This window comes from Chenopodium quinoa, unplaced genomic scaffold, assembly GCF_001683475.1.
Source record: "Chenopodium quinoa cultivar QQ74 unplaced genomic scaffold, ASM168347v1, whole genome shotgun sequence".
In the NCBI taxonomy this organism is placed as follows: domain Eukaryota; kingdom Viridiplantae; phylum Streptophyta; class Magnoliopsida; order Caryophyllales; family Amaranthaceae; genus Chenopodium; species Chenopodium quinoa.
In genome coordinates, this window is record NW_018744626.1 from 1274873 (window position 1) to 1289537 (window position 14665).

Genomic DNA, 14665 nt, shown 5'->3' on the forward strand with positions numbered 1-14665 from the left:
TCTTATTCTCTTATGCCATATGGGATAGTTTCTATGACATTTATTTCACAATTTATTTCTCTAGGTTTATTGTTTCTAGATAGAAAATTGAATCATTTTAATCGAATTAGGTTTCGAATTTGATATTTGATATCTGATATAATTGATTTGCTTAGAGCTCAATTGGGTTTATTTCAGTTCATGTCAAATTTGGTCTTTTAAAAGTTTAATTTAGGTCGTAATTGAGCTATTGCAGCGCAAATTAATCAGCCGCGCAAAACACGTTAAATTGGATGGATTAGTTCATTTTGCTCATTTTAAGTATAATTCGAGTTCATGTTGATTTTGTCGGGTCTAGCTTTCGAGACTATCAAAGACTGATTAGTGACATCATTTATGCATAGATTCTACATTCTTAGACTGTTGTAAATGAGTATCATATTTGAAATATGTGATTATGATTTGAATGAATGATCATGTACTGTATAAAAATGATATCTTAGTGGCTTTAGTTACATGCGCAAATATGGTATTTTGGGGGGCAGTAAGTTATGGACCTAATCCTTTTAGCTCTTGGGTTAACCTTTTAAGGGTATTTGGGCAGGGTTTGCTTGCCACTTCTAAAGGCTTCTCTTTACATGTTATTTATATTTATCAGGTCACTTCTTTTCACAAAGAAAGATAGACCCACCTCACATTCCCCACTACTCTTTGAATGAATTTATATAATGGAAAATATGCTGATAATTAAATTAAAAAAATAAATATAAAAATAAAAAAGGTAATAAGAATTCTTTCAAAAAAAAGGTAATAAGAATAATAATATATGGCCCACGTCAGAGTAAAAGTTTATCCCAGTTAATGAAAGCATGCCTGGCTTAGTGGCTCCCTTTGTAAAGCTGGCTTTTTAGGAGTATAGATTCTTAATGGAATTCAAACTAATTTTATAAATGATGATTTTGTCTTGAACAAAATCAAATTAAATGCTGACTGGTTTTCTTAAAGTTTGTAATTTTGATTAATATTATACACTATACTACTATAGTGTTGTTTATGATGACATCAAATATACGTGAGATAGTATTTTGTGTTGGTTACTACGGAGTATACATGCTCTTTTTAGAGTTATGGTCAAGTCCTACTCAATCGGTCTCTAAAATAAAAATCTCATTTTTTTAAAGAATACGATTTAATGAGGTGAATTATATATTGACATATTGTTGATTAAAATTGAATATAGTAAAATAAAAAAGAAATCGGGTTTTTCTATTTGAAAACAAGGTTCGTGGGGCTTATATTTAGGTCCAGATGGAGTATAAGTAATTTTTTTTTTTTTTTTTGACGGGATGTACATTTTTGGATTAGTTTGGGTTCATTTTTTGTGTTTAAAATCCTAAATTTTTCATGGGCTCTAATCTAGGTTTTATGTCGATTTAAAATTTGCTAGGACTTTGAGATTATTGAAACGTGACTATAAGATAGTGTGACTGTGTGAGTGTGTGACCGACGAAATGTTATGACTTATGAGTACCATGCCACCATGGTGTCACTTCTACTTCTAATTCATGCTTGCTTTTATTAAATAAGTCAATTTGTTGAAGAAAATCAAGCTTAGAATAAGGTCGCTTTTCCTTACTTTTCTTTTCTGATTTTTTTTTTAAAAAAAATTGACAGACCTTTTATCACTTCTTGTCATTTGGAATGTGACCCGAGCATTGTGTGTATGTGCAATGTCTACTCTTCATTTGACGTCAATGTGAAGCTTGTACTCCAAAAAGGAATTATGATAACAATGTATGAGACTATATTGTATTGGAAGGAACCTTTATTGATCACCGATATATGGATAATTTGATTACTTCTCGACAAATATAAGTGAATAACTATATCTATTTGTTGGGTAGATACACACTACTAATCGACAATAAAAAAATAAAAAAAAATATTTAGTAGTGTTGAATTGGATTTCACTATCACTATTCACTAATCTCTTTTAGAGGTTGATTCTATAGGCTAAATTTTACTCCGTACTTTGTTTTTACTTAATTTTTGTTATATGTTTGTTCCTTCTCTTTTATTTTCTTTCTCATGTGGTCCGGCGATGATTGTTGATAATAAGCATGAATGGAGGAATTTAACTCCAAAATTATATGGAGTATACAAATAAAAAATAACCATTATAACAATACATAATATTTTATAAGTATAATTTTTGGTAAATAGATACGTAATATCCTTTGTGTGAAGTTGGAAAAGTGTGAGTTACATTCGGACAAATCATTGGGCATATTATTATTATTTGATTATAGAGAAATAGTGTGTCAAAAAAAAAAAGATTATAGAGAAATAGAGTTGATGTATTGCCTATTTTTATGTAGGAGTGTAGTTTCTACCCACCTCTAATCCCCACATTCTATGATGGATAAGGTGAAGGGAAAAGGAGCCACACCCTACTGTATTTTGCCAATAGTTTAGGATTAGGAATTGAACGTAGGAGCAAGCGCCAAAAGTTTTTAAATAATGCTGAGCATATGATAAAGATGTCCTTCTTTATGATTAAGATTGAGACAAAATACCTCCAAATCATAAACTGATTAATAATTGAATTGTGTTGTACAAGGGTGATTATTAATAGTTCATTGCAGCATTGAACCTACATTAATAATGGAAAGAGGGAAAGATCATACGAGGACTTTTCCTAGCATTAAAGATATTGTGTTTTATTTTATGTTGAGGGTACCTTACCCACTAGTTTGCTCCGATTGATTCGAATTCAAGTTGAGTTGGGGTTTATATAGGGGAGGGGGGTAGGATGAACTCTACCAAAGGCACGAAACTAAGACCTTTAGTGATACTAAGTACAGTAGAACAATTCCTTTATCAGCTGATCTAATTATGTGTTGGTTTAGTATAAAAACACGGAGTACACTAGCATAATTCCTATATCAGCTGATCTAATTATGCATTGGTTTAGTACGAGTATTAGAAATAAGAAAAAACTTGTTAGATGTATGATCACTATCCTTCTGATATCATTGTATGAGTGAAGATGGAGATAGTTCATTGGATTTTGGGTGTGAAGCCATGTGATATAACCAATAATGGGTTTTATTAAAATTATTATTTTCTCTGTACCTTTCTTTAAGAAGAAAAGCTGGGGGCTGACTGCTTAACTTTACATAAAGTTCCACTAAAAGGAATTTGCCTTCAAAGCATGAACTAGCTGCTAAGGAAATTCTAGTGAAGAAGACAAAACTAGAGAAATTAATTTATTTGATTTCTGTTAGTAATTACAGGAGATTCTCTTGGTTGTGAAGGTCAAAAGTTTTGCAAAGCTGCATTCACTTTAGATTCTAGTTTGGATCAAATCATTCATCCTATATAGTACTGTCAAAACGGTTTGACAGTTGGGTTTCGGTTCGGTTTAAAATCGGGTCGGTTTGAAATCGGTTCAAAAGTCTTACGGGTCGGTTTCAGTTCGGTTTAAATAATTATCGGTTCGATTCGGTTTCGGTTTATTCTTGAACGGTTTAAATTCGGTTCGGGTAGTAAACGGTTCGGTGCAAACGGGTTGGGCTTGTTAACGGTTCGGTGTAAACGGTTTTTATCCCGGTTTAAATTCGGTTCGGGTTGTAAACGGTCCGGGTAGTAAACGGTTCGGTGCAGACGGGTTGCGGTTTGTTAATGGTTTTTCTCCCGGTTAGAAACGGTTCGGTTTTTTTTTTAGTTCAGTTTTATTTTAGTTCGATTTATAACTGGTTTGGTTTGTTAACGAGTTCGATTCTTCTACGATTTAACATTATTTGGATCAGTTTTATTTTAGGTTTACTAAATTACGGTTCGGGTCTGTTTTTTATTTAAAAAAATCGGATTTTTATCGAGTCGTTCAAAATACTCCTAGTAGGAAGTGGTTTGTAAACGGTTCGAATTATAAGCGATTCGGTTCATAAACGGTTCGGTTTATAAGCGGTTTGGTTTATAATTAGTTCGGTTTATAAATGGTTCGGTGCAAACGGGTTGCAGTTTGTTAACGATTCGGTGTAAACGGTTTTTATGCCAGTTTAAACGGTTTTTATGCCAGTTTAAACGGTTTCGGGTTAGAAACGGTTCGGTTTAGATTTGGTTCGGTTCTTAAACGGTTTAACGTTTACTCGGATCGGTTCGGTTTCGGTTTTACTAACATGCGGTTCGGGTCGGTTTTCGGTTTCATAAAATCGGTTTTTAATCGGTTCGGTTCTCATTCGGATCGGTTGAAACGGTTCGGTTTCACCAGTTCGGTTCGGTTTTTGACAGTGCTAATCCTATATGCTAAATGTTTATAATATTTGCCAACCATGTTGTTTACGTTCCCAAGTATTCATCATCTTAACATGTTCAACAATATTAGTTGTTGTACATATACTTGAAAACTATGTTCAAAATATGTTAATTATTGTCGGTCTTTGCACCTTCTATTAAGCCAAAAGATATACGTAGTACAAAGTATGAATTACATTAGAACTCAATTTTTTTCTCGTCGTCCATTGCATACATGTATGATCATCTTGCCAATCTAGTATTACGGAGTATTAACTGAGAAATTGATCTTTAGTGAAAATTTTACTTAATATGCATTACTTTCTAGTTACTTAATATGCATTACTAAGTAATTATTCCCTCCTATTTTTTGTTCCTTGAACAACAACAGTAACGCAGAAGTAACATATTTTGCAGAAAAACTGAGGCTAATTTAAGATAAGAAGTTATGTCATAGAACTTCTGGTTTAAACATAACTTACTTGGGAATGGCGAAGAAAGGGACTAGCAAATGAATCAAGATTAAAATAAAAATCCCATTAAACTTTGTGCAATGTTCACACTAATCTTCTAATGAAACTAGTTCTGAAAGTTGATAACTAAATCTTATTTACCCCACACCTAAGATGCTACCAAAAGTAAAGCAAAATCTTGTGAAAACTCAATTTGGGATAGAAAATCAGTAGCACAAATTTTGGAATTTTTACCTTATCTTGTTTAGCTGTAAACAAACATGAATGAAGGAATCCAAAGTTGATTTTGACATAAAAACATTCGAACAATAAGCAGTTCATCTCTTTTTTCTTTTTTCCTTGTGATTTATCATACCCAGAAATTTTGTCCTTGGGAACTAATTTACATTTCTACTATACCAACTCTAAGATCTGAAAATCGAAAAATGTCGTCTTCTAATTCGAGAGAAAATTCAAGAACAAGATCAGGAGACTTTCCCAACTATAGTAGGATAGTGAGAAGGATGATAAATCTGCCAAGAAATATTTTGGGAGGGTTTTCAAGGGCAATGGGACATGGTATCGATGTAATGGCTAGAGAAAGAAGAAATCAAGTTCTCCTTCCTGCACCACCTCCGCCACCATTTCTACCACCACCTCAATTCCCATCATATCCACCCCAGTATGACCCCGGAACCGCGTTGATAAATGATGAATGGGCCTTTTTGAATAGTTTTGAGCAGAATTATGGAGTTACACATCCATTCTTTTATGCTTGTAGTTTCATTCAAGCATTAAAGATTGCCCAAGATGAGAAAAAATTTATGTTCTTGTATTTACATTCTCCTGATCATCCTTTTACAGCAGAGTTCTGCAGTCAGACTTTGTGTTCAGAGATTATAGTTCAGTTTCTTGATGCTAATTTTGTTAGTTGGGGTGCCATTGCTGATAGAGGTGAGGGTTTGCAGATGAGTGGGATTTTAAGGCCTGCTAGCTTTCCATTTTCTGCTGTTATTGCTCCTGCTTCTGGTGATAATATTTCTGTGCTGCAACAGGTTAGAGTTTATACAGTTTTGTTAAATTTAATACTTGTATAATTTTTTGGTCCCCCTTTCCCAAAACTTAAAAGAAAAAAAAAAATAATCATAGAAGAATTGGGTGGAGGTTGTTGCACATGCCCACCATTTTTATAACCTATGATCTGTAAATTAAATTATCTTTCATCTTGAGAGTGAAGATATGAAATTAGGCAGGGTGCTATAATTATTGGTGAAGTACTCCGTACTGTTGTTTGAAACTTTGAATAATACCTGTGTTAAATTCTTTTTTATTATCTTCTTTGGTGAATATTAAACTTAATTGTATTAATGTTAATGAGTATATTTATTGGAATTCATGGGTAGATGTACTTGATCTATCTTACCTTGGGGTGAGCAAAAAATCCGGGTACCTGGTTTTGGAATTAGATTCACTTAGGCACCTTCTTGTTATTGATGCTTGATTGATATTATGTGAACTTTAATTACATTAAAAGGAAGTCTTTAATTTGTGGGAAATTTCCATTTCTTTAAACTCCTTGGTACATCTGTTACTGACAATATTAATTGCTAGAGATTTGGTAAATTCTTTATGTTAACCATACTAGATTGATTTAACAAACAAATCACTGCAATTAATTATTTGAGAAGAATGTAGTCCTTATGTTTAAGATAAGGTATGAACAAATTAAATTATTAATCCCCTTTTTATTCTGTTTCATGTTAAAAAATGTTCAGATTGAAGGACCAGTTTCCCCAGCAGAACTACTAGAAATATTACAGAGGACATTGGAAGAACAAGGAGTTGCCTTAGGCAATGCAAGAGCTATAGAGGAAAACAAAAGAATTGCGGATCGTCGGTTAAGAGAAGAACAAGATGCTGCATATTTTGCTGCTCTCAAATTAGACCAGGTTTTTATTCTTTTCACATTCACAAGAATACAATTCCTTGATGAATGGTGATCAAATTTTCAAATTCAAAAGCTAACCAAAAAAAAAAATATTCTTTATTGATTATTCTTCTTTTAAAATAAAATTAGGAGAGGGAGAAGCTGAAGAATATACCTGCAGAAAATAAAGTTCAAAAACCAGAAACAACAATACAACCATCTAACATACGGAACAAGGCTAGTCATGTCAAAGAATCAGCTGCAGCAAATAAAGGAAATCTGCACAAGAATAGGGCCAGTAAAACAAATAATACTCAGGTAATTTGTTTCTTTTCTCAAATCTCAGCTCTTTTGGGACAAATGACTATTTATATCAGTAAAGCAGTAATTTTTTTATCAGAGATTTTTTGGAACTATAATGAGTATCATTCTTTGTAATTATACGGAAAAGTCTAGTATCCGCATTGTTAAACCAAAGTGTATCTTTTAATATCTCACGATAATGTAGTGTGAGGCAGTTTCATCTAAGACTCTCTTAGATGATCTTTTTTGTTAAGTGTCTTGACTGTAGTTCAAGAGAAATCGCCCTGTTCCCAGACCGATTTATTCGTTAGTTCTGTTTGGTGTTTAGTTAATTAGTACTAGAGTACTTCATCAGTAAATTATTGTTGTCTTTACTTCTTGAAAAACTACACTATAATTGACTAATTGTGCAAGTACTTTTGAGTACAAATACTGATTAACTGATATATGAAAGTTGTAGACTTTTAATACTAGTATTATGTTTATAAATTCTGGAATACAAACATTTGTTTCACATACTAAGTGCTTGCTAAGTTATTGCCTAATGTCGTTGGTTTTTTGTAGATATTAATAAGATTTCCGAATGGTGAACGAAGAGAGCACAGTTTTGCAGCAACAGACAAGGTGCAAGCAATTTACTACTACATAGATTCACTGGGTTTACCCGGAATCGAAAATTACAGATTAATATCAAGCTTCCCTAGAAAAGTTTATGGTGCTGATCAGTTGGGCATGACTTTAAAGGATGCTGGCCTTCATCCAAGAGCTAGCTTGTTGTTAGACCTTCTTTAGTTCATACTTCATAATCATATTTAAACATTTGTATCTTGTATGGAAGTTAAAATTCTATTTTTATGGACTATTTACTTGTAATTTGTCCTGATACATTACTTCCTGGTGCTTTATACACATGCATAAGTTATATATATATAAATTAAAAAAAAAATGTTGACACGCTCGGTGGGACTCGAACCCACAATCCTTTGATTAGAAGTCAAATGCCTTATCCATTAGGCCACGAGCGCTCAATGTTGAATGAGGTGCTCTCTAATAAAAATACTATTTTAGTACCTTCATAAATTTGACAACTCCATAACAAAATTGAACATTATTATTATTACTATTATTAAACATTTTTTTTTTTTTAAAAAAAAAAAACATATTTTTATTGTTATTATTAACCATATGTTTTGGATTATTGTTAAAGTGAAGGTACCAAAAAAAAAATCATAAAACGATTTGTCGTACCTTCATTGTAGATTGTTTCATAATGATGTAATTTTTGTAGAGAACTTTTAGAATATTCTTAGTGTGACTCATAAAATAAAACTATTTTGTAAACTAAATTAATCTCCAAGTGTTATTATTTCAAGTGAACTTCGAGGGGTTTTTAAATATGAAGTACTAGTATACGACAAATAAAATACTTTGAAAAATACGAATAGGAGATGTTTGGGTCCAATTTAGTCCAATTGGGCCTAAGCACTAAATGATCCAATTAAAAGCCCAAGGTCAAGGTTCAACTCTCCAATTGTGCTAAAGTCAAAGGTCAGCCCACAAAGCAAGCCAATTGGGCTAAGGCCCAACCTCTCTATGTATGATGAGGTATAAAAGCCATCATATTGATACATTCAAGGGGAGATTCAGATTCTGATTCATTCATAGATTCATATGTTCATTCATATATTCTGAGATATTCCACAAAAGCCTCAAGCAACAAACTCTCTTGCATAGTGTCTTCTTCTTACACATTGTACTGACTTTAGCATCGGAGGGGCCTTCCTCGGCAACACCCCCGAGGCTAGTTTACGTGTGTTTACTGTGCAGGAAATACTCGGCCCAGCATAACTTGGACCGAATCCAGCCTTCTCCATTTCAGCGGACCTTCGGCAAGGTCCCATTGTTTTCACCCGAAACAATTTGGCGCCGTCTGTGGGGAAGACTTTCAAAAATCTTTAAGCCAAATTCCTAACCAAGATCATCTTGCAATTATCTTAGCAGCAATGGCTAAGAACCGCAAGAGCAAAAGCCTCCGTCAAGGAGCGGGCGAAAAGCCTAAAACCCCTACACCATCGCCCTCGCCGGACCGGAACTCTCCCAAGGGTGCCGGCTCGGGGGGAGGGTCATACAAGGAGGATTCCCTATCTCCCGTAATTCATGACTCTCAATATAGGCCGGGCCACTCTCGGTCTAGCAGGGGTCAGTCCGATCATAGGACATATTCAGTGTCCCAAAGCCAACCATCGGCTGCGCGGCCTCATTCCCACACTCGGCCGAGGACCCCTTTGACGGGGCCCAGTTCGGAAGAGGTGGCAAGAGCGCTGGCAGTACTCATGGAGGCGATGAGGGCACAAAATATGCCACCACCTCGTGATCGAACTCCTCCGCATACCCGGCATCAGCGGAGGAAGTTAGACCATGATGGTGGGAAGCTTCCTTCCTTCCGGGAACTGGAAGAGTGGGAGGAGGATTCTTGGAAAAATGAAAAACAGAGGAAAAAGAACCCTCTATGTTTAAAAGGATCCTCATCCTCAAGACCAGAAGCGCATAAGAGCAGCAGCTCAGCTTCTCGGCCAGAATCTACTCACCGAGAACCTGAGACTGTTCGCAGAAGCGTCCTTGACCGACTCGGCGGCCAGGAACCGAGCGTGCGTAGTCGCCTCTCGTTCCCTGCAGCCGAGGCCCAGACTTCCCAGCCAGGGACGAAAACCACTCCTACCTCTCTAAGAGGGCGGAGCGCGGTCCCTTCGGCCAGGAACAAGGGCAAGGCCGTTATGCTACCCGCTAGTTCACCATTCGAGCAATGGATACTGGAAGAGCGCGTACCCACGGTTAAAATCCCTTCGCACATCACATATGACGGGACCACGGATCCGAAGGACCACGTGGCCTCGTATGAGACTCATATGCATCTTTGCCCCAGATCCGAGGCGACTTGGTGCAAATATTTCCCTACCACTCTCAAGGGGGTCGCGCAAGCGTGGATCTCCAAGGGAGTAAGGCAAGGCTCCGTAACAGGGTGGGATGATCTGTCCTCCAAGTTCAGGAGCAAGTTTTCCACGGCAAACCGCCGAGAGAAGACTACCGCAGAGCTCATGAGTCTGCAACAGGGGGAAACCGAAGGCCTCCGAGACTACCTGACCCGTTTCAGTAACGAGTCATCAAGCGTCTCCCAGCTGGACCAGGGGCTAGCCGTTTTCGCAATGCAGAATGGCCTTCAGCCAGGAAAGTTCCTAGACTTCATGGTCATGCATACCCCGCAGACTTTGGAGGAAGCTCTTAGTGCTTCGGATAAGTTCATCCGAGCCGAAGAATGGAACAAAGCGAAAACCCAACCTCAATCCGGGGGAGGGAAACAGAGGCAAATACCCTTGTCTGAAGGCCAAGGCCATAAGGCAAAGGGAAAGTCAAAGGCCCCGGAGCAATCTTTGGCCAACGACCCGAAGAAGGAAAGATTTGCCTCATACACAGGCAGATACGAGTCCTACACTCCGCTCTCTCTTCCACGCGCCAAAATTTACAGTGTGACGAAGGAGGAGCAGAGTTACCGAAAGCCGAGACCACTCCCAGAGTGGTATCAGCGAAAAAATAAAAATCAGTGGTGTGAGTTCCACGAGTCTTCGGGCCACAACACTGAGGAGTGTATCCAACTGAAGGACCAGATAGAGGACATGGTCCGGAAGGGATACTTGAAAAAATACATCGCGGATCACCGCGAGAAAAAAGAATCTGAGAGGTCAGCAAAGGACCCTCGGCAGGACCTTGATTTCCCCCGGAAAAACAGTAAAAAGCCGGAGGGGAAATTCCCTCCGATCAATGTTATTTCGGGAGGAATATACTCTCGGAGGGAGCACAAGCGCCACCTTAGAGCTTTGACTCACCAGGTGAACAACGCTGACATTCAATCTCCCCAGTCGCCGGTGCCGAACATGACGTTCACAGCCGCCGACTGCCGGGGGATTACGTTCCCTCACGAGGATCCGTTGGTTATCATCACCACGGTGGCCAACCACGACGTCAGTAAGGTCCTTGTTGACGGTGGCAGTGGAGCAAACATTCTGTTCCGAAAGGCCTACAATCAAATTAAGCTGAAGCCCAAGCACCTTACGCCGGTACCCTATCCGGTATCCGGGTTCAATGGGGCTTCAACTTATCCAGATGGGAAGGTGACACTTCCTGTCACCATCGGTTGCGATGAGGCAGCCCGGAACGTCATGATTGAATTTTTGGTCATCGACGCTCCTTCAGTGTACAACGTGATTTTGGGGAGACCCATAATTCACGAGATCCAAGGGGTCGTCTCAACTTATCATCAGCTGATGATTTACGTCTCAGACGCCGGCTTCCCCGAAAGGATACAGGGCAACCAAAAGGACGCCCGAAGGTGCAACTACCTCAAGCCATCCAGTAGTCGCCCAGATGACGACAAGGATGAGGAGGAGAAAGAAAAAGAAAGAGAGCCAAGCACAAAAAAGCCGAAAGGCCTAAGTGCTTCGGCCCAAGGATCTGTGCCCAGAGATAAAGGGCCCGAAAGGGAAAAGGCTAGCTCTTCAGCTGAGCCGCAAGACTCAGAGAGCCAGCCGAAGAACACAAAGACTGGGACACCTGCTGACATTGGCAGCAGGCCAGATTCTGAAGAGTCCAGTCCATCGGCAATGGACATGGACCAACAGACTGAAACAGTTCAGTTGGCCGAAGGAGACGGTGAGAAATGTGTAGCAATTGGGATGGACCTTGATCCGAACACCCGTTGTGAACTTATTCAGCTCCTTCGGGACAACAGAGATGTGTTTGCTTTCTCGGCAGCTGATATGCCCGGGATAAGTTCAGACCTCATCTCCCATAAGCTTAATGTTGACCCGACGTGTCGACCAGTTAAGCAAAAGAAGCGGAATTACTCCGCCAATAAGAACCGAGACATCGCAGCCGAGGTCAAAAAATTATTGGAGGCAGGATTCATTGAACCTTGCCAATATCCAGAATGGTTGGCAAATGTGGTGATGGTTCAGAAGCCCAATGGTACCTGGAGGATGTGCGTTGACTTCACGGACCTAATTAAGGCTTGTCCAAAGGATTTCTATCCCTTGCCGAGAATCGATCAGCTAGTCGATTCGACAAGTGGCCATGCCTTGCTTAGCTTCATGGACGCATTCTCGGGGTATCATCAGATCTTTATGCACCCCGACGATCGAGCCAAGACAGCATTCGTCACGAACGCTGGGGTGTACAATTACAAAATGATGCCCTTCGGATTGAAAAATGCGGGGGCAACCTATCAAAGGCTGGTGGATCAAGTTTTCGCCGATCAAAAGGGCCGAAACATGGAAGTCTATGTTGACGATTCGATCGTCAAAAGCAAAAAACTAGAGGACCGTGTAAAGGACCTGGCTGAAACTTTCGCCACCTTGAGAAAGCATCAAATGAAGCTGAATCCGAAGAAGTGTGTCTTCGGCGTGAAGTCAGGGAAATTCCTGGGGTTCATGGTCAGCAAAAGGGGGATTGATGCCAATCCCTCTAAAGTCAAAGCGGCGCTCGACCTTCCTGAGCCGAAAACGAAGCGGGATGTTCAGCGGCTCACCGGAAGAATGGCAGCCCTCTCGAGGTTCATTTCCAGAGCTTCGGATAAGGGGTTACCTTTCTTCAAAGCCCTGAAACTCCCGAAAACAAAAGAGCTCGTTTGGGGGGAAGAGCAAAAAGACGCCTTTAAACAGCTTCGGGAGCATCTGGCTCAGCTCCCAACGCTGGCTAGCCCAGCTGAAGGAGAAACTTTGTACCTATATGTGGCCGTTAGCCCAGCCACCATCAGCGCAGTATTGCTGAACGAAGAGAGTAAGAGTCAGCAACCGATCTACTTCGTCAGTCATACGCTGACGGATGCCGAGACTCGCTATCCTCTACTCGAGAAAGTTGCTTTCGCGGTAGTAGTAGCTGCTCGGAAGCTGAGGCCCTATTTTGATTGCCATCAGATAGTGGTCTTAACTGATCAGCCGTTGGAAAAAGTTCTCGGCAAGGTTGAAAAATCTGGTAGGCTAGCCAAGTGGGCTTTTGAGCTCACCGAATTCAGCATCAGCTACCGTCCGAGGGCTGCCATTAAGGCTCAAGCTCTAGCGAATTTCTTGGCCGAATGCTCATACCAAGAAGCGCTAGACAGTGAAAAGAAAGTCTGGACCGTGTTTACGGATGGATCTTCCACCGAAAACGGTTCAGGGGCAGGAGTAGTGATAACTTCTCCCGAAGGCAAATCCTTTGAGTATGCACTAAAGTTTTCTTTTAAGGCCTCGAACAATGAAGCCGAGTATGAGGCAGCAATCGCCGGCCTAAAATTGTGCATCTCCTTGGAAGCCGATCATGTCTGCTTAAAAACAGACTCTCAGCTAGTTGCATATCAGATCGGTGGCAGCTACGAGGCCAAAGAGCCCTCCATGATAGCTTATCTTGCCAAGATCAAATCAGTCATTGCAGAGCTGAAAACTTTTGAGGTTCAGCTGATCCCAAGGGGTCAGAATACTCAAGCCGATGCACTCTCCAAACTTGCTAGTTCATCTTTTACCGAGCTGAACAGATCTGTATATGTAGAAGTGCGTCGAGAGAGAAGTGTCGACGAAGCACCTGAAGTGTGCTGCGCTGACCCAGAGCCTAGTTGGATGGACCCCATCCTAGCTTTCAAGCTTCGGGGAGAAACTCCTGAGGATAAAGCTTTGGCCTCCAAGATGAAGAGAACCAGTTCTAGGTTCATTGTCTTCAGGGGGGAACTTCTGAAAAAGTCCTTCTCAGCCCCATTGCTGAAATGCGTGGGACCAACAGATGCAGATTATATCCTGCGGGAGATTCACCTCGGCATCTGTGGGAACCACATTGGGGGAAGAACATTAGCCCACAAGGCATTGAGGGCTGGATATTACTGGCCCACCATGATCGCAGATGCTAAGGAGCTGGTTCGGAAATGCGAAAAATGTCAAAAATATGCTCCAGTTATCCATCAGCCAGCAAGGGATCTTCAGCCGATCCTTAATCCACTCCCGTTTGCCCAATGGGGACTGGATATACTGGGACCATTTCCAGAGGCTGTGTACCAGAAAAAATGGCTGATAGTTGGTGTCGACTACTTCAGTAAATGGATCGAGGCCGAAGCAGCCTCGAACATTACAGAGCAAACTGTCAGAAAATTTATCTGGCAGAATATCATCACTCGCTTTGGCATCCCGAGAGTATTTGTCTTCGATCATGGGAGGCAATTTGATAACTTACCGCTGAAGCGGTATACAGATCAGTTCGGCATCAGACTAGCATATTCAGCGGTATGCCACCCGCAAAGTAACGAACAAGCCGAAGCTGCAAATAAACAGATCTTAAATGCCCTCAAGAAGAGGGTGGAAGATCAAAAGTCCAAATGGCTAGAGGAGCTCCCTGGAACCCTTTGGTCCCTTCGGACAACTGAAAAAGAGGCAACGGGCCACTCACCTTTTGAACTGGTGTATGGTGCCGAAGCCGTCCTTCCAGTGGAAATTGGCTCTGAGAGCCTTCGAGTGCACCACTTCTCGGCTGAGAATGAGCGACTGGTGAGGGAATCTCTTGATTTCCTCGACAAAGTAAGAGACTCAGCCCGAGATAGAATGGCCGCCTATAAGCAGAAAATCAGCAAATTTTATAACCGAAGGGTCCATGCAAGGCCTCTCAAAATTGGAGACCTTGTCCTTCGGAATGCTGC

The 14665-nt window shown here is 40.1% G+C and overlaps 1 protein-coding gene and 1 non-coding gene across 2 annotated transcripts; one reads left to right on the forward strand and one right to left on the reverse strand.

Moving 5' to 3' along the window:
* Positions 1 to 4655: 4655 nt before the first annotated feature.
* Positions 4656 to 7847, forward strand: LOC110700362 (plant UBX domain-containing protein 10-like). The gene is made up of 4 exons (XM_021877889.1): positions 4656 to 5782; positions 6503 to 6676; positions 6805 to 6972; positions 7522 to 7847. The coding sequence occupies exons 1-4, from the start codon at positions 5174 to 5176 to the stop codon at positions 7747 to 7749; spliced, it is 1179 nt and encodes a 392-aa protein (XP_021733581.1). The 5' UTR covers positions 4656 to 5173; the 3' UTR covers positions 7750 to 7847.
* Positions 7848 to 7909: 62 nt separating this feature from the next.
* TRNAR-UCU lies at positions 7910 to 7982 on the reverse strand. The gene has a single exon. It is a non-coding gene; the product is annotated as a tRNA-Arg (tRNA).
* Positions 7983 to 14665: the final 6683 nt, after the last annotated feature.

Coding starts and splice junctions, on each gene's coding strand:
- LOC110700362 (XM_021877889.1), top strand. CDS start 5,174: ATGTCGTCTTCTAATTCGAGAGAAAATTCAAGAACAAGATCAGGAGAC. Junction 6,677..6,804: donor CTGCTCTCAAATTAGACCAG/GTTTTTATTCTT, acceptor AAATAAAATTAG/GAGAGGGAGAAGCTGAAGAA. Junction 6,973..7,521: donor GTAAAACAAATAATACTCAG/GTAATTTGTTTC, acceptor GGTTTTTTGTAG/ATATTAATAAGATTTCCGAA.